The sequence below is a fragment of the Dendropsophus ebraccatus genome, chromosome 1, assembly GCF_027789765.1.
Source record: "Dendropsophus ebraccatus isolate aDenEbr1 chromosome 1, aDenEbr1.pat, whole genome shotgun sequence".
NCBI lineage: Eukaryota > Metazoa > Chordata > Amphibia > Anura > Hylidae > Dendropsophus > Dendropsophus ebraccatus.
This window is the reverse complement of record NC_091454.1, coordinates 107332480-107359191: the sequence shown is the minus strand read 5'-3', so window position 1 is coordinate 107359191 and position 26712 is coordinate 107332480. Positions and strand designations below refer to the sequence as shown.

The following is a 26712-nucleotide window of genomic DNA, read 5'->3' as shown; positions in this document are numbered from 1 at the left end:
TTAAAGTGTTAGATATTTACTGTATTACAAAGGATAAATTTAGGGAAACATTTACAAACTAGATTTGCGTTTCGAGGGAAATACATAGTGCTTGAAAAGAGCGCCCCTTTAACATTGATTTACCTTTTAAGAGAAACTTTAACACTTGTTACAGTCCATTTAAAGCTGGGTTCACACTACGTATATTTCAGTCAGTATTGTGGTCCTCATATTGCAACCAAAACCAGGAGTGGATTAAAAACACAGAAAGGATCTGTCCACACAATGGTGAAATTGAGTGGATGGCCGCCATATAACAGTAAATAACGGCCATTATTTCAATTTAACAGTCGTTGTTTTAAAATAACAGCAAATATTTGCCATTAAATGGCGGCCATCCACTCAATTTCACCATTATGTGAACAGATCCTTTCTGTGTTTTTAATCCACTCCTGGTTTTGGTTGCAATATGAGGACCACAATACTGACTGAAATATACGTAGTGTGAACCCAGCCTAACAGCGACTTTGGTACAGTCCCTTTAAGAAAGACTTGGGTACTATCCCTTTAAGAGACACTTGGGTACCGTCCCTTTAAGAGCGACTTGGGTACCATCCCTTTAAGAGCGACTAGGGTACCATCCCTTTTAAGAGCGACTTGGTTACCTCTGCTACTTCATTAACTCAGCTCTGCTGCATCATGCAGGTATCGGCTCTGCTACTTTACTGACTCACCTCTGCTACAAAGTGCGGGTATCGGCTGTGCTACACGGCTGGCTCAGCTGTATTACGCAGTGCGGGGGTCTGCTCTGCTACGCAGCTGGCTCAGCTCTGCTACGTAGTGCGGGTGTCGGCTCTGCTACGCGGCTGGCTCAGCTCTGCTTCGTAGTGCGGGTATTGGCTCTGCTACACGGCTGCCTCAGCTCTGCTACTTTACTGACTGAACTCTGCTACTTATGGCTGGGTTCACACTACGTATATTTCAGTCAGTATTGTGGTCCTCATATTGCAACCAAAACCAGGAGTGGATTAAAAACACAGAAAGGATCTGTTCACACAATGTTGAAATTGAGTGGATGGCCTTCATTTAATGGCAAATATTTGCTGTTATTTTAAAACAACGGCTGTTGTATTGAAATAATGGCCGTTATTTACTGTTATATGGCGGCCATCCACTCCATTTCAACATTGTGTGAACAGATCCTTTCTGTGTTTTTAATCCACTCCTGGTTTTGGTTGCAATATGAGGATCACAATACTGACTAAAATATACGTAATGTGAACGCTATAATGGTAAAGATCATTGCTCGGTTAACATGACAATCTTACATATGTGAGTGAGACAAAATTGTTAAGGACCTTCCATCTTCTACATCTTCTATTGGCCAATAGTGAACATGTGACTGTGTGGATGTTGTGAGGCATTGACTGACAAGACCTTAGAATTTTTATTGGCCGCTATATTTCAGCTTAGAATTTCTAGCAAAATTGAGTTTTTATTAAGGGGAGAAAGAATTTTTTAACAATATAATAAAATCGAATATCAAATAGAGGAAGTCAAATATCAGCTAGTCATATCACAGTTGAAGATACCAACAAGATGGGGGGGGGGGGGTTAAGTGGGGGAAGGAGGGAGAGGGAGGATGGGTAAGGGAGGTGTATGGATACTCAGTTATGGCTTGCTGAAGAGAAGAACAAAGATCCCATTAAGCAGAAATGTGTTTAAGAACGAACCACAAGAGCAAGTAATCTTACCTACTAGAAATTTACGTTGGCGTTACAGAGTCTTCACATATTCTATCGGTCTGTTGTGCCTGCAGTTGCTTGTTCATCTGAAGTACCTGAGTTGGGTGATGTATCTGATAATAGAGTGTTCTCTCTAAATGAGGTCCATGGTAACCATTTTGTGTAGAATGTTTTATTATTAGCAGTCCTGTCTTCAGATACCAGCTCCTCCAATCTATGATAACTGTCCACCTCCATCCATTTCAAGAGCGAAGGTATAGTGGAGGTTTTCCAGAGTCTTGCTATAATAGCTTTTGCAGCTACCAACAGGAAACCTGTTAATGAGTGCTTACATTGATGTAGGGGAACAGGTATCATCAACAGCAATGCTTGTTCTCGGGAGTTTGTAATTGGAATATCGGTGATTTTATTGATGGTGTCTAAGACTTTGTCCCAAAAAGGTCGTAATTTGTCGAGACTCCACCAAATGTGCAGCATGTTCCCTTTTTCTTTTCCGCATCTCCAGCATTCATCTTTATAATTGGGGTAGATAGTATTCAACTTGGTTGGAACTAAGCACCATCTGGTTAGGACCTTATAGTTCCTCTCTTGGAGATTACAAGACAAGGAGGTTTTGTGTGTCACATAAAGGGCTTTTGTAACCTCTTCTTCTGTGAACGTAACGTTTAATTCCTTTTCCCATTTCTGGAAGTACTCAGGACGTGCGTCACCTAGATTGGCTAAGAGCATCATGTAAATTTTTGATATGGTTTTGTGGGTTTGGTTTTTTGAGGAACATAGCTGCTCAAAAGGTAGGAGTTTCCTAGATAAATGAAGGTTAGATTTCTGTCTAAGTATGAAGTCTGATAGCTGTTGATACTGTTTAGTGTCTTTTATATATGAGTCTTCTTTTCTGTTAGAGTCATAAGGCAATTTGTCAAAGGGCAGCGCTTCTCCTCCTTTCATGACATCCCTGAAGGCAACACCTTCGTTTGTAGGAATACCCATGTAAAAATCAGTATGAAGGGCTGGTATAAATCTTGGGTTTTTCCCTAGTGGTACCATGGGTCCATCAGCATTGAATAGGCCTAGAAGATCCCGGGCGTGGGATTTAGTCAATGATAATATTGAAGAGCTAACTGGGGATTGTGGAAGTGATATAATGTCTTTTAATATCTCTCTGGGGGTCCAAAGTATGGCTGTTGGATCAAAATTTGTGACTGCCGCTTCTAATTGAATCCACAATTTCTTATGTCTCTGATGAAATGCTTCTAGAACCCTCCCTAATATGGCAGAATAGTAATAGTGCTTTATACTGGGGAGCGCTAAGCCACCCTCAGCTTTGGGCCTAATAATTACATTAGTTTTTAGACGGGCGGGTTTATTGGACCAAATGAATTTGCAGAGAAGTGAATTTATCCTGGCCAGGTAGTTTCGTTGTAGTACAGCAGGAACCGCTTGAAAGAGATATAGAAGTCTCGGTAGGACATTCATTTTAATTATGTTAATTCTTCCTGACCAAGAAAAATTCCTCTCCTCCCAGCCAAGTAAGTCCTCTTTAATTTTTTTCAAAAGGGGGCCAAAATTTTCTTCTATGATGTCCTTTTCTGAAATGGTGATGCGGGTGCCTAGATAATTTAGAGATTTATTACGCCAATTAAAGTGGAAATTATTTTTAAGGTCTTTCAGTTCCTTTTCAGTGAAATTGATGCCCCAGGCCTCGCTTTTGGTTATATTCAATTTGTAATTGCTGAAACGTGCAAACTCTTTTATGGTGGCCATTAGTGATGGGAGAGATATGTGTGGCTTTGTAAGGAAAAGCAGGAGGTCGTCTGCGTATGCAGAGCAAAGATGATCCCTACTTCCTACTCTGACGCCATTTATGTCTGGATTGTTTCTGATAGCTATCAGAAGGTGCTCCATGCATAAAACATATATCAACGGGGATAGAGGGCATCCCTGTCTGGTTCCATTTCTAATGGCCAGTTTGTTGGATGTGATGCCATTTATTTTGATCTTGGCGCTGGGAAGGGTGTATAGTGACATTATTTTGGAAAGTATATTAGGGCCCAGACCTATTTGACGCAGCGTAGCCTCTATGAATCTCCAGTCCACCCGATCGAATGCCTTTTCGGCATCAAGAGAAAGGAGAAGAGATCTTTTCTTGGAGTTATGTATATATCTGGCTAAAGTAAAAGCTCGTAATGTATTGTCTTTTGCTTCCCTGCACGGGACGAAGCCTACTTGATCTGAGTGGACTAGAGACTCGAGGAGAGGAGCTAATCTTTTGGCTATTGCTTTTGCGTATATTTTCGTGTCAATATTAAGTAAAGATATCGGCCTGTAGTTTGCGCAAATATTATGGTCCTTACCCTCTTTCGGTATTACCCTCTGGTCCTTACCCTCTTTCGGCATCAAGGAATGCGGGGGGGGGGAAGGGATTGGAATCCGAGACGAAGTTAAAGGACTCTGCTATAAGGGGGGCGATCAAGTCTGCATATTGTTTGTAAAATTTGGTGGTGTATCCGTCTGGGCCTGGGCTTTTCCCGTTTGTTAGTTCCTTTATGATGATTTTTAATTCTTCAATGGTAAAGTTTTCTTCTAGTTGCTGTTTGATTTCTCTATTTATAGTGGGTAGCTTGGTTTTCTCTATGTACTGTTCTAGATTAAGTGGGGAAAGTGGGGGTGAGTTGAAATTGTTGGGGGCTGGCAATTGGTATAGCTCTTTGTAATAGTTTTTTAAGGTATCCGCTATCACTTCCGAGTTGTAGGACAAAGTTCCATCTGTAGTTTTGATGGAGGGAATTGTGAGTGACGTTCTTTTATTTTTTAGAGCATTGGCCAGTAGCTTGCTAGGCTTATTGCCCCAGATGTAGAAGTTTTTTCCGCAGATTAGTATCGTTTTTTGATATTGCTTAAAGAGAACCAATCATCAATGAAAATAAAAAATTTTTTTTTCCCTAATTAGATGTATTTACTTATTTTATTAATATTTGTAAATATAATTTATTACTTTTTTTGCTTTGTTTTTAAAATATTTACTTTTTACTTTCCTATCTCGCGCCGGCTCTTTTCAAAAGAGCCGGCGCGAGACAGGAAGCTCCCGTCATGCAAAGCGGCAAGGCCGGGCGCCGCCATCTTGGTGACGTCACTTGCGTTCCACCGCTGGAACGCAAAAGACTAAATCAAGATGGCGGCGCCGGTCTTGCTGTAGCGGACCAGAGGATCAGGTAAAGTATAAGATACAGACTGCAAAGGCAGTCTGTATCTTCATTCTGTCTATTTATTAAGATACAGACTGCCTTTGCAGTCCTTTGTTCCGGTGCAGTAATGTTCCGGTGCAGTAATTGTTCCGGTGCAGTAATGTCGGGCGCCGCCATCTTGATGACGTCACGCTGGAACGCACCGCTGGAACGCACGTGACGTCATCAAGATGGCGGCGGCCGGCATTACTGCACCGGAACAAAGGAGCAGGTAAAGTATAAGATACAGACTGCAAATGTAGTCTGTATCTTCATAAATAGACTTAATAAAGATACAGACTGCCTTTGCAGTCTGTATCTTATACTTTACCTGCTCCTTTGTTCCGGTGCATTAATGCCGGCCGCCGCCATCTTGATGACGTCACGTGCGTTCCAGCGGTGCGTTCCAGCGTGACGTCATCAAGATGGCGGCGCCCAGCATTACTGCACAGAGGAAGAGGAATTAGGTAAAGAATAAGATACAGACTGCAAAGGCAGTCTGTATCTTCATAGATAGACTTAGGGAGAGAGAATCTTTAATAATAGGGATAGTAAATTTTAGGTGATTGGTTCTCTTTAAAGAGAAGGTCTTTAAGTTTGGATCTGGAGGCATTAAGTTCAAGCAATGTACTTTCCAAAAGAGTTTTTTTATGGGAAGTTTCCAAAGAATGTATTTTTTCTAGGAGTGTATCTATTTGTCTTGTTCTGTCTTTCTTGATTCTAGAGCCCTGTGAAATCAATGTCCCTCTCAAAGTCGCTTTCAAAGCTTCCCATTTTATTGTGGGGGCAGTGGGGTCTTTTTCATGAGCCTTATTGAATACGTCCACAGTATCTTTTATTGCGGAGACGCAGATCGTGTCCCCCAATAGGGATTCATTTAATTTCCAGTTGTATATATGTGGTTTTTTTTGTTGTGAAGCTGAACGCTGAGAAGACTGGGGCATGATCTGTCAATAGAATGTTACCAATATGGGAATTTCTGAGTGAGCTCAAAGCACTATGTGATGCGAGAATCATGTCAATCCTGCTGTAGCTATTTGTCGGGGCAGAGTAATGTGTGTAGTCTTTCATATTTGAATTGTACATCCTCCAAACATCGTAGATTTTGAGCTCCTTCCGAGTTTTCTGTAATGATCTAATTTTTTTGAACGAGAGACGTGTTTTTCCCGACGATGTATCAAGGAGGGGGTTGAGTGGGGTATTAAAGTCCCCGCCTATAATTACGTGACCTTTGGCAAAATCATGCAGTTCTTTTAATGTTTTCTCTAGGAATGGTATTTGGTCTGAGTTGGGGGCATAGATGTTTGCTAGGGTTAACGTTATTCCGTCTAATACACATGATAGGAAAATGTATCTACTATCTGTGTCAATTTTTTTTATCTAAGATTTGAATGGGGAGGGATTTATGAATTGCTATTGACACTCCTTTTATTTTTTTATCATGGCAGGTAGAGTGAATCCAAGTGGAATAGTACCTATTCTTCGAGAGGTCAGGGGTTGCGTCAGTCTTGAAATGTGTTTCTTGTAGAAACAAGACTTTCGCTCTCTGTTTGTGTAATGTGTGAAGAATGTTTGATCGTTTCTCTGGCACGTTGAAGCCATTGACATTCAACGTGCAGAGAGTTATGTCTGTCATGTATTGTTGGTGTGGTGGGTACTTACTCAGGTAGAGGAACTTGTTGGCAGCGAGAACTCTGTAACGTCAAGGCTTTCAAGACAACAGATGTATCCCGGGGTAGTAGGGTCGTAGGGTCAGGGGTATGTGGGAAAAGAGAAAAGAAATAGAAGGATTATTTATTAATCAACAATGAAGAGTAAATAAAATCAAGAAATAACAAAACAAAAAAGCGTACTGTATACGCACTTAACTAACTGTGATCAGGTCACAAAGTCTTGTACAACAAGAGCTCCTATTGGGTCTGTGTACGGAAGTGTCGACGAATTACTGTGTTCCTATGGACTATAGGCCTAAAAACATCTCTTCATCTAGTCATTATAAGGGGGATAAATTTGGTTGAACATCTATCGCTCTACAATTGTCAGGGAAAGAATTTGGTGGTTTCTGTGTCGGGATTATTTCTGAGAGGTTGAGGGGCTCACTGACGGGATTACTGAGCATATTAATTGAATTTATTTACTATATAGGACATGGAGTCATCCAAATGGTCCTATATTGATGTGAGAGGAAAGGATCAAAATAATATCTATGGTGTCCTGACCCAGTATTATTTAAGATGAAGCTTATTGTGTTTAGGCCTACTTAGTCAATGCCAAGCAGGTCTAATCCATTTCTCTTTTCAACTGTATTAAACGTAGCCTAAAGCTAGTAATCTGGACAAGTCACTATCAACTGATATTGATTCTTGACACTAATCAATGAAAAATAAAGAAAAGATTACTGATATTACTATTCTTTTCCTAACATGAGACACAATAACAACTTTAACAATGTAAGCTGCTCAACGAGGAGAGATAGAGTAAGCAAGAAAGAAAGATGAGATCTTGAATGATCATTTCTTCATCTGTCTCTGGGAAGATGGTGCCATATCTTGCGGGTCGTTGAATGGGTTGAAGTCGTGATCATATCTTTGTGAGATATAAGTCGGGGGGGGGGGGGGGGTAGTACCATGGTGTGATGTAGTTCTACCCATTCGTGCAAGTTCATGCTGGGAAGATTGAGAGTCTTCAGAAATCCTGGGATGTCTTTCGGTTCCCTGAGTGTTACCAATCCATTAGCGGCTCTGACAGTCAGGGAGAAGGGGAAGCCCCATTTGTATTGTAGGTTTCTTTCTTGAAGGGCTTGTGTTAGTGGCTTTAGAGTTGATCTCTGTCGTAGTGTCAGCAGGGAAAGGTCCGCGAAGAAATGGATTTTGTTACCGTTAAAGTCTATGTCAGCCAATGTTTTCGCTTTTTTTCATAATCTCTTCTTTCAGAGTATAGAAGTGAACTCTGCATATGACATCCCGAGGTCGTCTTGGATCACTCCCTCTGGGTTTCAGTGCCCTATGGGCCCTGTCTAATTCAATGTGTGTATCGACCGGTCTATCTAGGATTTTGTTAAATATTGAAATCAGAACTCTGTTCAAATCAATTGATTTTATCTCTTCTGGCAGACCTCTTATTCTGATATTGTTTCGCCTGTTGCGATTTTCAATGTCATCCATCCGTAATATTATCATTTTTTGGGAGGTTTGAAGAGCCTGCGTAGTACAGATTAACTCTTGTATTTGGTTTTCCTGCTTGAGTTGCTTGCTCTCTATTGTGGATGTTTTTTTCTCTACGTTGGTCACTTTCTCTTGAACTTGTGTGAGATCTTTGCGCCCTAGTGATTTCATATCTTGCGCTAGAGCTTGAAGGTCTTGTTTTGTGGGGATCAGCGCCAGAAGGGCCTGGAGTTCTGGATGGCCCTGTAGAGTTCTAATGGCGTTCTCCTTAGAAAGGGTATCTTTTGTGTTGACGTGTGACTGGTTATGTATCACTGACTGGGTAGCGGATTCGTATGAATCGTCTGAGGAGCTGTAATAGCTGGGGTGCATGGATTTGTTTAGGTCTCTTTTTTTGGCGTTTTATTGAGTGTCTTTTTAATTGGTGGTTCTTCATCAATATCAGAGTCAATGGGTGTGGATGAGTCATCCTCATTATCAAAATCTCTTGACATTCTTTTCTGTTGTATGGGCTTCTGTAGAATGTTGTCAGTGTTCTGGGTAAAACAGACGGTCTTGATGAGTAATATGTGAGAGATCGGAATTCTGACGGAGTGTGATGTTAATGCTGTGGTCTGTGCTTGCTTCTCTTCCATCTCTAACCATGGTGGCATATGTAGTTTCATTATACGTTTGTGACTTGTTTTTAATTGCATGCTCATGCATCATCACAGTTGTTGAAGCTATAGAACTTCTTTGTTTTATCAGATGAATAGCTTCAATGTGGTCAGACGTTTGAGAGAGGGGGTCTGTGTGGAGGCAGGATAGCTCATGACCTGAGGCAGTTGTAAGATCATAGGTCCCCTGTATATGTGTATGGGGCTGAACTTTCTTCCTTGTGGCTGTCTGTGATGCCACCTCCAATATGGCCGCCGAGTGCTCTGTATTGTGAGTCACTATCTGCCCCTTATTTGTGTTATGGGGTATTATAGCAGTTGTCTGGTTTAAATGTGCATTTTCTTCTATGCTGCTCATGTTTATTTGCACTGGTTTGGATTCTGGGATCTGTATGTGGCAGCCTCCTGTCCCCTGCAGCAATGTAGCCTCATCCAATATGGCCGCTCGGCCCACATTAATGCACTCTGAGCTGACGTCCCCTTTTAGTTTATATGGTGGTTGAGGGGTTGCAGGGGGAGATCGGGGTATTATGAGCCTGGCAATCGGTGTTCCTTCTGCTATATGATCAGCTGATCGATGCAGTGGGCCACTACCGGGTGCTGTGCTGCCCCATCCAATATGGCTGTTCGGCCTGCTTCAATGTAACCTGTCCTGCTGTCCCCTTTTGATTTCTGTGTCAGCTGAGGGGCTGCTGGGGGAGATCGGGGTCTTACGAGCCCGGCACTCACGGTTACGATGTTAATTTGGTCGGTTGTTCGCCGTGGCGGGCCACTTCCGGGTGTCGGGTGCAGCGCTGCCTCCTCCAAGATGGCCTCGGTCTCTGTACGCGCGGCGCTGCTGGGCTCCTTTCTCTCATCTCTCCTCTTCTGCAGCGTCGATTCCTTCAGCTGCGCTCTCGTTGCGGTGCTGGAGGCTTTTTCTTTCCTCTCCTTCTTCGTGTTCTTCTGCTGGGCTGACATCTCGGCTTTTTATCCCCGATCTTCTGGCCGGTCCCGGAGCTCTCCCTATGTGCTGCCTCTCATCAGCACTTCCGGTCACGGGAGCCAGCTTAGAATTTCTATTGGCCGCTATATTTCAGCTATTTGCATAAGTGCTGTGACTGGCTGCTAGCATTTACAGTGTGGCCATTTTTTCCAATGGGCCATTATTTCCTATGGGAAATTAGGGGTCTTTAAATGTGAATTTCTTAAAAACGACAAATCAATCAATACATTTCTCTTTGTTGCCCTAGTTTAGTAATAATATTTGTATAGCACCAACAGATTCCTCTGCGCTTAAAAACCCCCCAAAACATGTAAAATGTTATTTAACTCATTTTACTTTATGCTTATGTAACAATGTCACGGGATTTGGTCTGCTCTTTGTCTACAAGGATACATTTATTTGTTGCCTCTTTATTAGTCATTAAGTAGAAAAAAAATAGACGCAGTGCACGAAATGACAAGTGTTTGCTTCCACAACAGGGACGTATCTGTGACAATGGCTGCACATCGCAGTTTGCCTTTATACATCTTAACAACATCTTCTCTGTTTGTTTTAGCTGATGTCGATATGTGTTTTGGGAGTTTCTGCTTGGATGAGAGACTACATAAATAACGTGCTTACGCTGACTGCTGAAACAAGGTAAGCACTTCCTTATCATCTTTACAAGAGGCATCAAAAGAAAAGGGAATGAAAGCACAAGGGCAATTCAGATACCCCTGGGGATGTCTTGTGCTTTTTGGCACTTCTGTGTTTTCTCTAAGCATAGCCAATAAGGTAGTGTAGACATTTTATGCATGAAATATTTTTCTGCTTTGTATAAACCAGCTTTTGCGTTGTAGCTAGGAAATGCCCGGTGATGGGTTGCCTCTTTTGATTGTCTCCCTTCATCCATGCAGTTGAAAATTGTTATCTGTTTTCCTGTGTTACGTGCAGACTAATTGACTGGATCTAATTGTACTTTCCATAATGTTCTTTTAGCTTCCAGTTATTTCTTGTGTTGTAGAAGGAGAATAAGTGCACACAGCCTTATTGGATTTGCATGTGGTCAATAGGTTAATATGGTATAGATACTACACACATAAAAATAAGTCACTGTTACAATTTACCCCCCACCGATTGCGAAACAAATGGGCAAAATGTCAGATCTACTCCCTAACTCTGCAGGAGCCACAACAACAGCAATATGGGCACAGTAAGAGGCTCAATATAAGCCACTGAACATACTATGATTAATCTATGCTGTATCATTATTGTCAACCTTTACATATTACTATATGTGAATGTGTATAATGACAATTGGTGTTGCATCCAGTTGGTTCTTCCCTTGATGGGCTGTTTAGTATTATTTATGGAAAATGTGTTGGGAAGGGATTTTAAGAAAAAAAATATCTGTCACAGATATGTTGTCTAGGTTTTTTTTTATACCACATTGAATAGGTAACTGCTAATCTGGTCAGTATATCAGTATATTGCATATACCCTGTAGATTACCCGATTGATGACAGATCCATGAACTCTTTTATCTTGTTCTTAGTAAGGTGGACCTGTAGGAATATTTGTGCTATGTGGCATTTTTTCTTTGAGCAGTGATAAATATTCTAAGTGAAGTCATACTTGTGATGTTTCTCTCTGATAGTGATTAGTTGTAACATATCGAGGCCCAATTTCACCATTACTTACTAGAAGCATTTCTGTGATTTTGGCAGAAGACCTCAGTTATGCGCTGAGCCCATTTATTTTCTGTTGGAATTGCTCAACCCTTAGAATGCAAAGTGTGTGCAAAGTTGTACAAATTCATAGAAAGTTCCATCAACTGTTTATAAATCCATACCCAACGTGCGCCACTCTGCAAGGGTTGTTACCCTTAAAATGATATTGCCATTGATGTGTACATTCTGTGTGTTATGAAGTGATAAAGGAGTATAGGGGTACTATTACACTAAGCAATTCTTTCGACGACTAACGATAAACGATCTTAAACGACCGCTAAGGCAAACGACCCGAAATCGTTTGTCCAATTACATGGAACGATAATCATTATTTATGATCGTTCTTGCGGTCGTTTAGTCGTCGGTATTGCGTACATTTCAGCTGCGAATTCTTATTCCACAGAACGATGTGCGAACGATCAAATGATAAAAATAGGTCCGGATCCTATTAAACGATCAACGATTTCTCGTTGGTCGTTTAATTGTTGCCTGCTATTACATGAAACGATTATCATTCAAATCCGAACGATTTAACGATTTTTCGACCGATAATCGCTCCGTGTAATACCAGCCTTAGACTAATTTCACACTTGTACAACCTTCAATTTTGTCAGATTTTGGCTTCAGAAACGATAGATACTATGGAGTCCATCAGCTACTGTTGGGATAAAATTGTACAACTTATCAGGCACTGCATTGGTGCTTTTGTTATGAATGGTAACCCCAAGATTACAAGGTTTTTACAACTTTTTGATAACTGAACCTCAAATATGCTTTGTATGTCTTTATGGAGGGGTGCACATTTGCATGAGCCTTGTTGACTCTCATTACTTAACATCACTTTCACAAGCATTTACATGCACACTATATATAGTGAAATAGGTTAATGAATATGGTCCATCAAAACTATTTTTCTTTTCCATCATGCAAACTACCTTTTGCTTTTGTCTCTGATTGCAGCCAAGGATCCCCCTCCCATCTACTGTGTGCAACTACTGTGTCCTTCTTCCTAGAATTCCCATCAGACTGTGAATGACCTAAAAGTCTCTACGTGTTTTTATGGTGCTCTCCTTAAATCGAAACATTACGTCTTTAGTCTCACAACAATATTCCTCTCTGCAGCCATTCATCACCCTGATCTGAACTCATGAGGGACAGGAGCCCCAAAAATAGCGGTGTACAGATGGGGAAACAGTCCTTCTAGGGAGCGTTTTTATGTTGGTTTGTTAAATCCTCAGTCACATCCTAAGGTTTCTTATTGGAGTCAGACACTGACTTGCAGGAAAAGCTACCTCCAAAAGGTGACATCAGAGAGCTAATTTGCATATCCCATTTCCAAGAATTCCTAATGGAGCATGAATGAAGTCTCCATACTTCTAAATTCTTCTTTCCTCAAGGAGAAACTTTATCCCTTTGTTCCCTTGAACTGATATAGGCAGTTTAGTGTAATCTGGCAGTCTAATTGGAGTAATGTTTTTTTCATGAAAATTTGTGACTGATTTTTTTTGTCTTATTTGTATATATTTTTTTTATACTGAAAATGAATAAACAGGTGTATGCACTTGTATTTCTAGAGTGGAAGACGCAGTTCTACTCATCTACTTCCCGGTGTTCCACCCAGTAATGGTTGCTGTCTGTTGTTTCCTCATCATTGTGGGCATGCTGGGATACTGTGGAGCTGTGAAGAGCAATCTTATACTTCTTGTGTGGGTAAGTGTAGTTAGATTCTTGTATTGGTTCCCTGAGAGCTAACATTACTACAACCTAATCCCCCTCATCAAAAATGACAAATGTGAGTTTCAATTGTTCTTTTCATTCACTTCAATTGGACTGGGCTGCACTAACAAGGACAGCCACCACTGAATGCATGCAGCAGTGCCTTGTAAGTAATAAAAAGGATTCAGCACTTGCAGGATGTCAATCATGTCAATCAACTGATTAATGTGGATGCACAGAGTTTGATCTCCTATATTGATAGCCTATACTTAAGCCCCTATTACAGGCGTCGGCAGCAAGCAGGTGAGTACAGGGGGGCCACAGGGAGCTGCAGGGGGGCTGCCTGGGTGATCGCTAGATTGTCCGGGCAGCCCATAGCAGGTAGCAGCGGTCTGCTGCCACCGCTCTTATTCCATGGTGCGACGGCAGCAGATCGTTGCTATATTAGTCATTTGTCTTTCAACATGTTGAAAGACAAACTACTGAAACGATCAGCTGACATCATTCATGTCGGCTGATCATTGCCTTCTATTCCCAAGACGATTATTGTCTGTAACGGCCGATATTTGCCAAATACGGACGATAATCGTTTTGTGTAATAGGGCCTTAAGAGTCCCTTTACATGACCCGACCTCAAGAACTCAAGCGATCACTGATTAGCAAGATCACTGCTCATTTGCAGTGCCTTTAGAAGGCCGAGGCACATGACTCATCACTTGTGCGGCAGTTTAAGTGTTTTGTCATTGTTCTCACGTCCCCTGTTTACACAGAGATGTGCGTCCGATATCAATAAATTTTACCACTTAAAAATAAAAACACAGATCCAAACAACAAAGTATGTTCTGAATTTAGCAGTGCCATCAGCTTTGTAAGTGGTCGGGGGGTTAAAGATTGCTTTAAGGATGTACCAGAGAAAGAAAGGGAATTTTTCTGCTGTACCCCTAATAATGTACATGACCATAGTGACAAATTCCAGGCGTTGACAAGCTATAATGACCTTGCGACAATTGTACATAAATGATACATGGGACCAGATCATTTCATTGCAACTTGCTTGGCATTTTAGGCGTTTTTCACTTTTTTATGCCAGCACATAGTTGACATACATTTACACCAACAATTAGCAACAAAAGTCATACACATATTTAAAGGTGTTTTCTGGCACTTCAATAAAAATGTATATGTAGCTAAGCTAGGGCACTTTAAAAACCCATAATTATCTACACCCGGTCCCCCACTAGTCCTTTGCATAGCTCCAGCCTGACCCACAATCTTCTGTGTTCTTCCTACTTCCAAGCACTTGGTGCAGGACCTGTAGTAAGCACTTGGTGCAGGACCTGCCTGCTCAGCCAGTTGTTGACTGAGACTGGACACTGTTGGCCTGAACCTGGAAGCAAAATTCAAAGGAATCCTTTTTAGATACAAGGAAAAGCCCTTTAAGTTCATTATGTGTGAAATACTTTTTCTCACTAATGGACGTAAGGAAGAGGGGTAATCCCCAGAAACGTGTTGCCCCAATAAATTATTTGGTATAACTTCACTACGACACCTATCATCACTTAAAGTGAATTATTTCAGCCTTACATTCAGAGCCTGTGCCTCCTGGTTCCCCTGCTCCTGTGGTCCTCCACTAGAGCAAACTTCTCTGTTAGTTTCCACCGCTTATTCGGTTCCCGTGGAAGGGCAGCAGACGGTTACAACTATTTCTGTAGTGGTACTGGTGGTGCCATGCTCGGAGCATGACCGCCGAAGGTAAGCGGCATTTCTTTCTATGCACATTGCTATGCTGCGTCTGCAGGAATACACTATTGTGCGCCCTTGGTGGGTTTTTTTTTTTATCCCTTAAGGGGGCTAACCCACTAACCCCACTCCCCCAGACCCATACCATTTCTACCCCCGGTAAACACAATTAACACATCTTAGCGGAAATTGCAGCATAAGCTGCACTTTATTAAAAACATTGTAAACACAAAACAATGGAGGCCCAATGCAGATCACGACCCTTCAACCAGGAAACTAAGAGTGACCATTTGCTGAGGGTAGCCTGTACCAGACATCCCCTCCCTCTTGCAGCAGTGCTGTCGTAAAGCAGAACTGTCCCTGCCAAGGGGCCCCTAATCCAAGTGCAAACCTGGGCTAAAGGATTGTGATTTCCACCTGACAGTTGTAAAACATAATTTAACAAAACAAGGGAACAAAATAAATATAGATAAATACAACAAACAAGTGCTGTGTCCCTAGCCTGGCTACAAAGCCCTGACCTCCCCCCCCCCTCCCCCACTCTCTACCAATGGCCATCTTAGCTCTTACCTGCATTCCATACAACCCACCATTAACCCAGGACATCCAACTAGTAACAAAAAAAAACCAATATCCCCATTGTGGTCGCAGTGACCCCCCCTTATAGCTCCTCGCTGGGAGACTCCTTTTATCCCCAACTTGTCACACTTTAGTGCATTTTTCACACTAATGGTTTAGTTGCTTGTGGTTTATACCTACACTCACCGGCCACTTTATTAGGTACACCATGCTAGTAACAGGTGGTCTTCTGCTGCTGTAGCCCATCTGCCTCAAAGTTCGACGTACTGTGCGTTCAGAGATGCTCTTCTGCCTACCTTGGTTGTAACGGTTGGCTATTTGAGTCACTGTTGCCTTTCTATCAGCTCGAACCAGTCTGCCCATTCTCCTCTGACCTCTGGCATCAACAAGGCATTTCTGCCCACAGAACTGCCGCTCACTGGATGTTTTTTCTTTTTCGGACCATTCTCTGTAAACCCTAGAGATGGTTGTGCATGAAAATCCCAGTAGATCAGCAGTTTCTGAAATACTCAGACCAGCCCTTCTGGCACCAACAACCATGCCACGTTCAAAGGCACTCAAATCACCTTTCTTTCCTATACTGATGCTCGGTTTGAACTGCAGGAGATTGTCTTGACCATGTCTACATGCCTAAATGCACTGAGTTGCCGCCAGGTGATTGGATGATTAGAAATTAAGTGGTAAAGTGCAGTTGGACAGGTGTACCTAATAAAGTGGCCGGTGATTGTATTTTGTTGCTGCTGCGACATAAACCATTCCCAGCCCAAAGATGATACTGATGGCATTGTTTCGGGGTTCCACCAGAGTTCTGCTTTATGTTTAATCTGATTTTATTGACAACCATACAAATACAGAAATGACATAGCAGATGAAATGCGGCAGAAAGCGACCTGCAAGTCGCATGGCGTCAAGTATTTTCTGTTTATATAACAAAAAGGAATAAGTGAAAGAAACTAACATCCGACAACTAAATGCCCAAGTATAAACAAGCAGAAACCGTAGGCAGCAGCCCACTCCAAAGTTTGGAGAGAAAAGTGTAAAAGAAGGGAAAGGAAAGGGGAAAGAAGAAGAGAAAGAAGAAAAAAAAAAGGGGGGGGGGAGAAGGGAAATGGGGAGGGGGGGAGGGAAGGAGGGGGAAACAGACATCACAACCAACCCGGTGAATAGGCCCTGAGAGCGCATTGCTTCAGGGGATCAAGAACTAACTAATGAGAGCAATGAATTCCACCGAATCCATGAACAGGCGCCAAGGAAACCATACCTTTTCAAATTTGTCAGAATGATCATGGACCTCAGCAACCAACTCCTCCATTCTGCCAAGTTCCCGGAGTTCACCCAGCCACTCCGCTATGGTAGGAACTATGGGCGTTTTCCAGTGACGGGGGATGACCATACGAGCCGCTGTCAAAAAATGCCGCAGGATCCCCTTTTTAGTTGTGGCAATTGAACCTGGTAGATTTGACAGTAAGGTCAGCTGGGGGGAATTGGCAACAGTCTTCCCAGAATATGCAGTGTAAATACCTAGGACCTTATCCCAGAAATCATGGATTCCCGGGCAAGCCCACCAAATGTGTAGCATATCACCTGCCTCCGTCAGGCATCACCAGCAACGATCGGAGACCTCAGGGAACATGGCGTGCAAAGTTACGGGACAATAGTACCACCGGGAAATGATTTTGTAGTTCTTTTCTTTCGCCTTAGCAGCCATGGAGATACCATGGGAAAGTTCGCAAGTTTTCTGGAGAGACTGTGTGTCAAAGGAGATATTAAGATCGGATTCCCATCTGTCAAAGAAGGAAGCCCTGTCAGGGTTGGTAGAGCTGATCAGGATCTGATAGAGAACTGAGACACTGTGTAAGATTGCAGAGGGAGAGACCACCATATTATCGAAATCAGTGAGCGTGGAAGCATATGTACCCTGTGGGAAAAGGGCCCGCACAAATGAAACCAGTTGCCCATATTCCAACCAGGATGGCCCACGACCCGTTGACTGAGCTTGAAAAGAAACCAGAGGAGAAACAGCATCACCAGTCATACAATTTCGCATCCTGGGACAAGCCGATAGAGTTCTGCTTTAATGGAGCTGAAATAAAGAGCAGTCAACCAACAAACACTAAAGGCTCCATTCCACGGAACGATTATCGGCTATATTCGGCCGATATCGGCCGCTACGGACGATAATCGTCCCGTGGAATAGAGTGCAACGAATAGAGTGCAACGATCATGTCGGCTGATCGTTGCAGTCGCTTGTTTTTCAACATGTTGAAAAACAAGCGACTGATATAGCAGTAATCTGCTGCTGTCGCTCCGTTGAATAGGAGCGTCGACAGCAGACGCTGCTATATCCTATGGGCTGTCCGGACAATCAGCGATCACCCGGGCAGACCCCCCGTAGCTCCTCTATGATGACCCGTGGAATAGGGCCATAAGTAAAATAAATGTCAAGCAAGCGCTGCATAAAAGTACTTTGTATAATTTTCAAGCTTACTGATAGACATCTGCTTAGACTATCAATAGCATCAAATTAGAATGGTAGGAAACAGCACACACAGAATCAGAGCAATGTCAACACAAGTATCGAAAGCGATAAAATGGGTATTTTGCATATTTTATATGAAGTTTCATGTCATGTAGCAGTCATGCAGAAAGCCAAGCAACTGGGAACAGAGCAGGAGATGGTTATTTTCTGTGCATTACTGCGAGATTAACTGGAATTTTAGAGTTAGCAAATGTCATCCTGCAGAACAGAGATTAGGCAGCTGTGTTAAGCTTCCTTCACTGGGCTTTTATGACCTTTGCCCAGACGCATCATTAAATTAGTTTATTGTGAGAAGATAAAAACTCATTTATATTTTGTGTTATCTGGCTTCCTTCTCCTGAAGGAAGGAGCGGGGAGCCTTCCTCTTGTTGTGCCTGAGTCTACATGAACTGTATGTGTTCACTGATGCTTTATATCAAGTCTCTTATGTTCCTGAGATTTTGGTTCATTTAATTTAGCAGACCCTGGTAACAACAGCGGCTCTCTAGACCTTCATAAATAAATGCAGCGCTTACTTCAGTCTTTGTGAAAGAAACATAGATACAGCTGGTTATATCAGCTGGTGTCATTAAAATATCCTGTTGTGTCCCATGAGGTATAAAATGCAAAACCAAAATAACAAAAACAAAAAAAAAAAACAGAGCAGAATGATAGACACCATCAGCAAACTGTAATGGTGGAGATGAAATTTCTTATTTCCCCTCTGAAATACTACAGGAACTTGTGTCAGTGGCATTAAATATCTGTGTTTCCAAGTAAGAGAATGGTGCCGCTTAGACTGTTTCTACAGTTACGCTTTTGTTGTGTTTCATTGTTTATATAATTAGAGGGTAAACTTGTCTGGACTCTGCTGTGGGATCAGTATGATCAGGCGGGTCACATTGTTTATAATAAAGGAAGACTGTTGGTAAATCATGTTTTTCCAGCTGCTGCTTACCAGTATCACTCTAAAATAATGCATGCGTTTATTTCAGTGCATTTTATCTGCAGTACTCAAACACAAATGTAAAAAACACAGCTCAGGCGTCTCTTACACTGCATTAAAATGCTGGTAGTTTTTGATTGCACAGTAAGGGTATGTTCACACTGAGTAAAATAGGCGTAATTCCGTGGCGGAACTCTCCACCGCAGAATTACGCCTGCCTCTGTGTGTCGTCATATCTCAATGGGAGAGCACGCGCTCCTCCGCAGCCGCCGCTCTCTGCTCAAAGAAGTGACATGTCACTTCTTTGAGCAGAGAGCGACGGCAGCGGAGGAGCGTGCGCCCTCTCATTCACTCACAGTGGAACACTGAGCACGTGGGATTCCTGGGTGGAGAGCTCCTCTGCAGAATTCCGCAGTATTTGCTCAGTGTGAACATACCCTAAAGCTGGCAGTTAATTTAATATACTGTATGCTACACTTGGTGACAAAACACAATTCACGTGAAGGTTCTTTTACATGCTGTAGTTTTCAGGTGCAACTTATACTCGCCCCTTTAGTCTTTGCATCCACCACCACTGCTTTAGTCCTCCCTACTGGATTTGTTAAGGGTGCCTTCACACCTAGCAACTCGCAGCATAAATTACACTGCAAGTCTGTCAGGTCCTTGCAGATCACTTTCACTACATACACGCAGCGGTCTGAACGACCACTGCGTGTATGTAATTCTGCCGGCCCCTTAACCCCTACAGCTCTTGCCCAGCTCCCGCTCCCACTCCGCTGTATACATTACCTCTCCTTGCTGCACGGGTCCCGGCCTACTGCTCTCCCGCCCGGCCAATCAGTGGCTGCAGCAGGGCAATACACTGATTGGCCGGGCGGGAGAGCAGTACCCGTGCAGCGAGGAGAGGTAATTTATACAGAGCAGGAGCAGAGCAGGAGCCGGGCGGAAGCTGAAGGGGTTAAGGGGCCAGCAGAATTACATACACGCAGCGGTCGTTCAGACCGCTGCGTGTATGTCGTGAAAGTGATCTGCCAGGACCTACCCGACTCGCAGCATAATTTATGGTGCGAGTCGCTAGGTGTGAAGGCACCCCAACGTGCAACCCGAGTCCGGCTCAGACCAGGAAGCGGCTGGGGACCAGGGGACTGGAGCTGCAGTATGCGGCGACCAGTGCTCAAGTGGGGGAGGTAAGAGAATGTTATTTCTCATATCCTCCCCAGCACTTGTTAAAGCGACTCTGTACCCACAATCTGCCCCCCCCCCCCCAAACCACTTGTACCTTCAGATAGCTGCTTTTAATCCAAGATCTGTCCTGGGGGCCGTTCGGCAGGTGATGCAGTTATTGTCATAAAAACAACTTTAAATCCTACAGCGCTGTGTCTAACGGCCAGGGCTTACATTTGTATATGAATTAGGCTGGCACAACCTCTCTGTCCTTCCTCCCCACCCTCCTCATCATTAGGAATACTCCAGGCAGATTGCTTCCTATTCCCCACCTGTGGCAGCCCGGCACATGGGCTGGATCGTTAATACACCTGTGCAAAGCTCAAACAGCAGTAAATGTTTCTGGATCATTCCTAATAATGAGGAGGGTGGGGAGTAAGGACATAGAGGTGGTGCCAGCCTAATGCATATACAAATGTAAGCCCGGCCGTTAGACACAGCGCTGCTGGATTAAAAGCTGTTTTTAGGACAATAACTGCATCCCCTGCTGAACGGACCCCAGGACAGATCTTGGATTAAAAGCAGCTATCCGAAGGTACAAGTGGTTTGGGGGGACAGATTGTGGGTACGGAGTCGCTTTAAAAAAATAGCTTTGCCCAGACTTCTCCTTTAAGTAAGTAACTAATGTTGAACATGTCTATTTCTGCCTGAGCTGACAATGTTTGGTGTCATGGTAAAAAGAATCAGAACAAAAAGAAAATTTCAAACTTCTTCTTGCTACTGCATTCAAGGATGTATGTTATTGGAAGGGTCTTGTAAGCCCTATATACATTAGGCTTACCGATCCTGCTAGAATTTGCAGATTTAGGCAATGTTTATCTTGTCATGTACAGGTAGTTTAACGCTTTACTGTATCCTCATTATGGTTATATAGGAGTTGACCAGAAAACAGACATCTTTAATGCATTACCATTTTCTTATCTTGACTAAATAGTGAGGTATCAGTGCCAAGGTCTCCGTTTAGTTTTAGTGAGATTATAGTTTTGAAGAATTTAACCAAATTTATCAATTTGTCTGGACCATAAATCACACATTATCTCAGAAGTACAGTATAGCATCCAATGACAGTCCATTCTGACAAATGAAAGCTGAGCTGTGATTGGTTTCCAATGGTGTGAGACAGATTGATAAATCTGGGCCAATGTGTGTATTATAGGGGTGATGACTCTGTCTCTCTTTTTCTACATATAATATACTAGGTATTAGTAAAACATTTATAGAGTGAAATGTGTTACTGTTTCTTTGCCTTAGAAACACACTTCAATTGTATTCCCTTTGTCTTATGAAACTCTCACCTAGTAAACATAAATCCATCACAATCTTTATTTTCTGCTTAGAAACTTAAAGTCAATGAATCTGTTTAGTTGCATATAATTCCTAGTGTGTACAAGTATAACCTGCAAACTTGCCCAGAGATAAAGCAGCTTTGCAGGCTTTCTAGGCTTTCCAGTACGTCCTAATCAGCGTATTATAATAAGCTTGTGATATAATGAAATGAAACCTGTCTCCCTGGGAAATAGAATCTGTATATTGAGGCAAGGACAACACCTGCCTTCATCAAATGCCATTATCCCTGCCTCCCATTCAAATGAAAGAGAAGTGGAATGGGCAAACACAATTGCATTTTGAAATAAAAGAAAATACAATAATGAAAACAAAACAAAAAAATTCAGTGATCAGGTGTAATAGGATTCTTTTAGTATTACTATGTTTGCCTCCAGAAGGTATAATTAACCATTTTAACAATGTGTATGCTGTATTTTTATATTTACAAACACAAATAGTAGTTTTCTACGAAATTAATAAATTATATATGAGTGTGTGTATGTATGTTTGTGTGTGTGTGTGTGTGTATGTATATATATATATATATATATATATATATATATATATATAAAGAAAAAATATCGCTGCAGCACTCCAGTATCGTGCAAAAGTAAACAGAGGTTTATTTAATCCATGAACAGGCATACCCTGTTCATGGATTAAATAAACCTCCGTTTACTTTTGCACTATACTGGAGTGCTGCAGCGATATTTTTTCTTTATAGCATACCCTGTTCATGGATTAAATAAACCTCCGTTTACTTTTGCACGATACTGGAGTGCTGCAGCGATATTTTTTCTTTATACATTGACGACCGAGTGATCTCCGGAGTGCAGCTGGCACCCACCGACTTATTCGAGTGCTGCGTCAACATTGTGTTTTGTATATGTATATATATATATATATATATATATATATATATATATATATATTAACTATCTATTCAGTTTCATTACTGTCATTGTTTTCTACTTAAAGGCATTGGAGTAATTTTTTACAAATATTTTATTACAATTTTTCATGTGCAACATTCAAAACAGCACGAGAAAAAAGTTTTCTAGTACAACAATGTGTGAAGAAAACAGAATCCGTGTACATGACTTACCAGTCTTAGTGGGGAGAAAATAGCAGGAAAATATACTATCATAATTAACATTTTCACAGTCATAATGGCTGCCATCTCATGGGTCACGTAGCAAATAAAGATGTAGCAGCGACAAAGTGACAGATAATTAACCATACATATTCTTGTTAGTAAGGTCAAACCCTGTTTTAGGCCCTTTATGTAAGTAAAGGTTTCATAGGGCTTCTTAAGGTGAGTCAATAGGTAAGTTCAGACTCAGAACTCAAAGATGGCGACCCCTGGGAATGACAGGTGAGCAGAAACCACTGTTGGCAATAAATGATACAGTATATGAATGCAGCCGACAGTCGCTCTAATACAAAGGCAACTGGTATAACTAGAACTACAGAGACAAAACAACAAGGCCTCAAAATACCTGCCCAGTAAGAACGCCTACACCCTCTGAGAAGAGCGTTCTGTAAATGGGTCAGGACATTACGTTTTCCAAGCATATGAGGAGGGCTCCTAGGGCACTACAGAATGGATGACATTAAAGCCATATAGTGGCATCTCACAAGAAACATGGGGAGGGGCAAGAGAGGGAAAAGGAGCGGGGTAGGGAGGGAAGGGTACAATAATACAATAGCCCATTTCCACAAGGGGTGCAGTGTATCCAAAGTTACCTATCAAAGCTGAAAGGAAGGACTGAATAGACTCGATATGGAGGCTTACAGTGTAAGGCACAATTTATCCAGTATAGGTCAGAATACAGTGTGAGATAGGTAATAGGTGCAGGGAATGGTGACATCTGGCACACCATATACTGTATCAGAATGCAGCAGTTCCATATTAGTCCTTAGAGTGTGATCTTGACCTGGAGCGTGGAGGAAAACAGTCTCATCCTTGGGCTGTTCTTGTGATGGGTAGCTGATGAGTCTCACTGAAGATCTTTTACAAGTAGAGGATATACGTGGTGAAAGTGGAGACCGTTCCATCTGCGTGAAACACTTAGATGGCTGGATCCTGTAATAGGAAGCACTGCTTGACGTTCTACACACTGCAATGATGGTCTATTGCCATTTAACTAGGTGACGATAGGATCACAGGGCCTTGACTTTATCGTAGTCTAGGAAATGTTGTGGCATGGTCGGGTAGTTTTGGAGTCTGCCAAGTCATTGCAAAATGTAATTTTTGGGTCTACATGGCATATTTATTCCACTCTGCATAGTGGAATGAATGGTGTGAGAGGCCTAGGGCTTTGGGAATATGACATTCACACAGGATCTGTAGGTCAGATTTGAAAATTGCCTCTGGGATACCCACAATGTGCATGTTGTTTCCCCTGGAGCAATTTTCCAGTTTGGCAGAAGAGACATTAGTATCATACTGTAAAGTTATTTGGAACAAATATTGAACCTATAGGTAAGAGTAATTTCTACCAGGACTCTGAGGAAAGCCGGTGAAAGTCCTGCATATCCCACTCTCACAGTGACTGACGGCTTTCCTGTATCCATGTGTGTACAGTGTAGGCTGTCAATTGCTAGGGCTGGGTGTGGAAAGTAGGACTCTTACTATTTCATCTAGAAGTCCTGTCAGGATTTACTTATTTTTTACTCAGTATCCCAGCTCCAAATCATATAAACTTGTGTATGTCACAGAGTTCAATTTCCCTCCCTCTTTCATATCCTGTCAGATTCAGAAGCAGAAATCACCAGATAGGTTCACTTTAAAGAGTCAGTTCAGTTCTTGGCACCAAATAGACAACTCCCATATCAGGATTCATACACTTAACATAATGAGAAGAGATTCCAGCATGGGGAAATGGAAACCATTCCCAAGTTAACGCTTCATTCTCAATTCTCCAGACTTATCTTCCACATACTGTACTTAGCTGTCCAGTAACTGTAATAAGATCTTTAATAAAATGAGACTTTATTTCCTGCTCAGAAGATCATCTAATCTATAAAGGAAGTCATTATGGGTGGAGTAGATTTCTCTAAGTGGAGTAAATAACGGCCTTTGTTTGCGCAAATACAGACGTTGTTATGAAATACGGCCATGTTTTTTACATAGTGTGAACCGAGCCTTATAATGCATGTGACTAATTGAAAATGTTTTGTTGTCCTAACAATGTAAATAAAATTGTTCCCCTTAATGGTACCTGTTTACAATATGTCTCCTATCTTAAACCATGCAGCACCTTTACAGCGGAAGATGTTAATCCCTGTATATACAGTACTAGTATCAACCTGTACTGCAATATAATAACAGTTATATCACAGGTTGGGAGTAATCAAAAGCAGCTCCACTGCAGTGAACACAATGCAATCAATAAGCTCCAGGTATAAGGAAGCAAATTCAAGTGTGGCAACAATGTAGCTAAGTAGAATAAAGCGCTGAGCAGTTTCACAATAAGGGCTCTATTACACCAACAGATCTCTGACAGATTTTTGTAGCCAAAGCCAGATACAGACTATAAACAGAGAACAGGTCATAAAGGAAAGACTGAGATTTCTCCTCTTTTCAAATCCATCCCTGGCTTTGGCTTTGGGGTGGATTCACACTACGGAATCTGCGTGGAAAAATTCTGGCGGATTCCGTTGCTCATTCCCTTTCACAGCGGCGCGCCTCTCCGTCCGTGCCATAGACACCATTCTATGGCCTAGCGGATTCCTCCTTCTGCCAAAAGAACTGACATGTCGGCACTGAGTGAATTGTTCTCCTACTACCCTGCTCAATATGAAGATTTTAATTAAAGACTTATAGAACTGCTTTGGGTGAGTGCTCATAAAACACCAGAAAAGTAATTACAAGGGCCTTAAAGACCGGCATTATGGTCCTCATATCTATTCATTGATGTTGTTGCTTTGTAGTATGGAACAGAATGTGGGTTCAGAAATAATGATTTTTGACACTGACAGAAGATTAAGTCTAATAAAAACATAAAGTTCCTCTTTTGAGACATTTATATGCTTGTTTTTTTTCCTAAGCAATACGTCGTCCTTCTAAGTTTGTACATAAAATCACGTCATCTACAATATCATTAGGAAAAAAAAGTAGAGAAAACATCTTTAGTGGACAAGCATTGGGGACTTCCTACAGCTTCTTCTTTAAGGGGTTCTCCAGCGGGAGGACACTTTTTTGCTGGGACCGGGGAGGAGGTGGCTGAGGGAAAAGACGTCCCAACACCTCCCCGGCTCCAGCGGCGGTCCCGCATCGCGGCGCTCCGGTGCCCGGTTCCCGGCCGCTTTCTGGTGTCTGACGCGGGCCCGAGACGTGACATGAATCGGATCCCGCCTCCGTCACTTTCTGGCTGAGCGGACCTGAGACGTCACGTCTTGGGCCGGCGTCAGACACTAGGAAGCGTCCGGGCACCGGAGCGCCGCAATGAGGGACCTGCCCCTGGAACCGGGGAGGTGAGTGGACGTCTTTTCCCTCAGCCACCTCCCCCCCGGTCCCAGCAAAAAAGTGCCTCCCCACTGGAGTACCCCTTTAACATTTTATGTAATGACTCTGAGGTACATCCAAGTACTAAAGGAGTACTGTCCCAAAATACAGTTGTTTTGAATGCTCTATTAATCAGTTCTACTAGATTAATCTACTAGTAAACTAAAAGAAAACAATTACAATAAGGGTTATGCACTGTTTCCTAGTGTCTGCCCCCTCACTCTCAGTAGTTTTCACCTTTTAGACTTTCTCCTGGCTATGTTCACACAATGTCTTTTTATGCAGCACAATGCACGTTGTTTTACAATAATGACAGTCAATGTTCATGATCATTAAAAAAGATTTAGTGTGAACATTGCCTCTAGGTAATGTACAATACTCTTGATTTTGTTGCTCCCAATGTATAGGCTATATTCACACATACTATTTCTGTCTGTCTTCTGGTCAGTTTTTTTTCAACCAGAATCGGGAGTGAAACCGACAGGGAAAATTATAAAGGAAAGATTTGCCCAGTTTTGTGTTTTTAACTCCCGGGTTTGTTTGAAAAAACACTGATAGAAATACTTTGTGTGGACATAGCCATGCACTCTGCCAGGTTCTTCTGGAAAGGACAAGGCTACGAAAGAGGCACATGGCATCATGACAGGTCCTTTAGCAATCAGCACACAATCTATGCTGTCCTCCTGAAGCTCAT

The 26712-nt window shown here is 42.2% G+C and overlaps 1 protein-coding gene across 2 annotated transcripts in view; it reads left to right on the top strand.

The window, feature by feature from the left end:
* Positions 1–26712, top strand: part of TSPAN12 (tetraspanin 12) — a 98731-nt gene that overhangs the window by 25299 nt on the left and 46720 nt on the right. For both annotated transcript variants that reach the window (XM_069956069.1, XM_069956070.1), the window contains exons 3-4: positions 10307–10389; positions 13034–13169. In XM_069956069.1, the coding sequence (XP_069812170.1) occupies positions 10307–10389; positions 13034–13169 (219 nt within the window). The remainder of the gene's footprint in view (positions 1–10306; positions 10390–13033; positions 13170–26712) is intronic.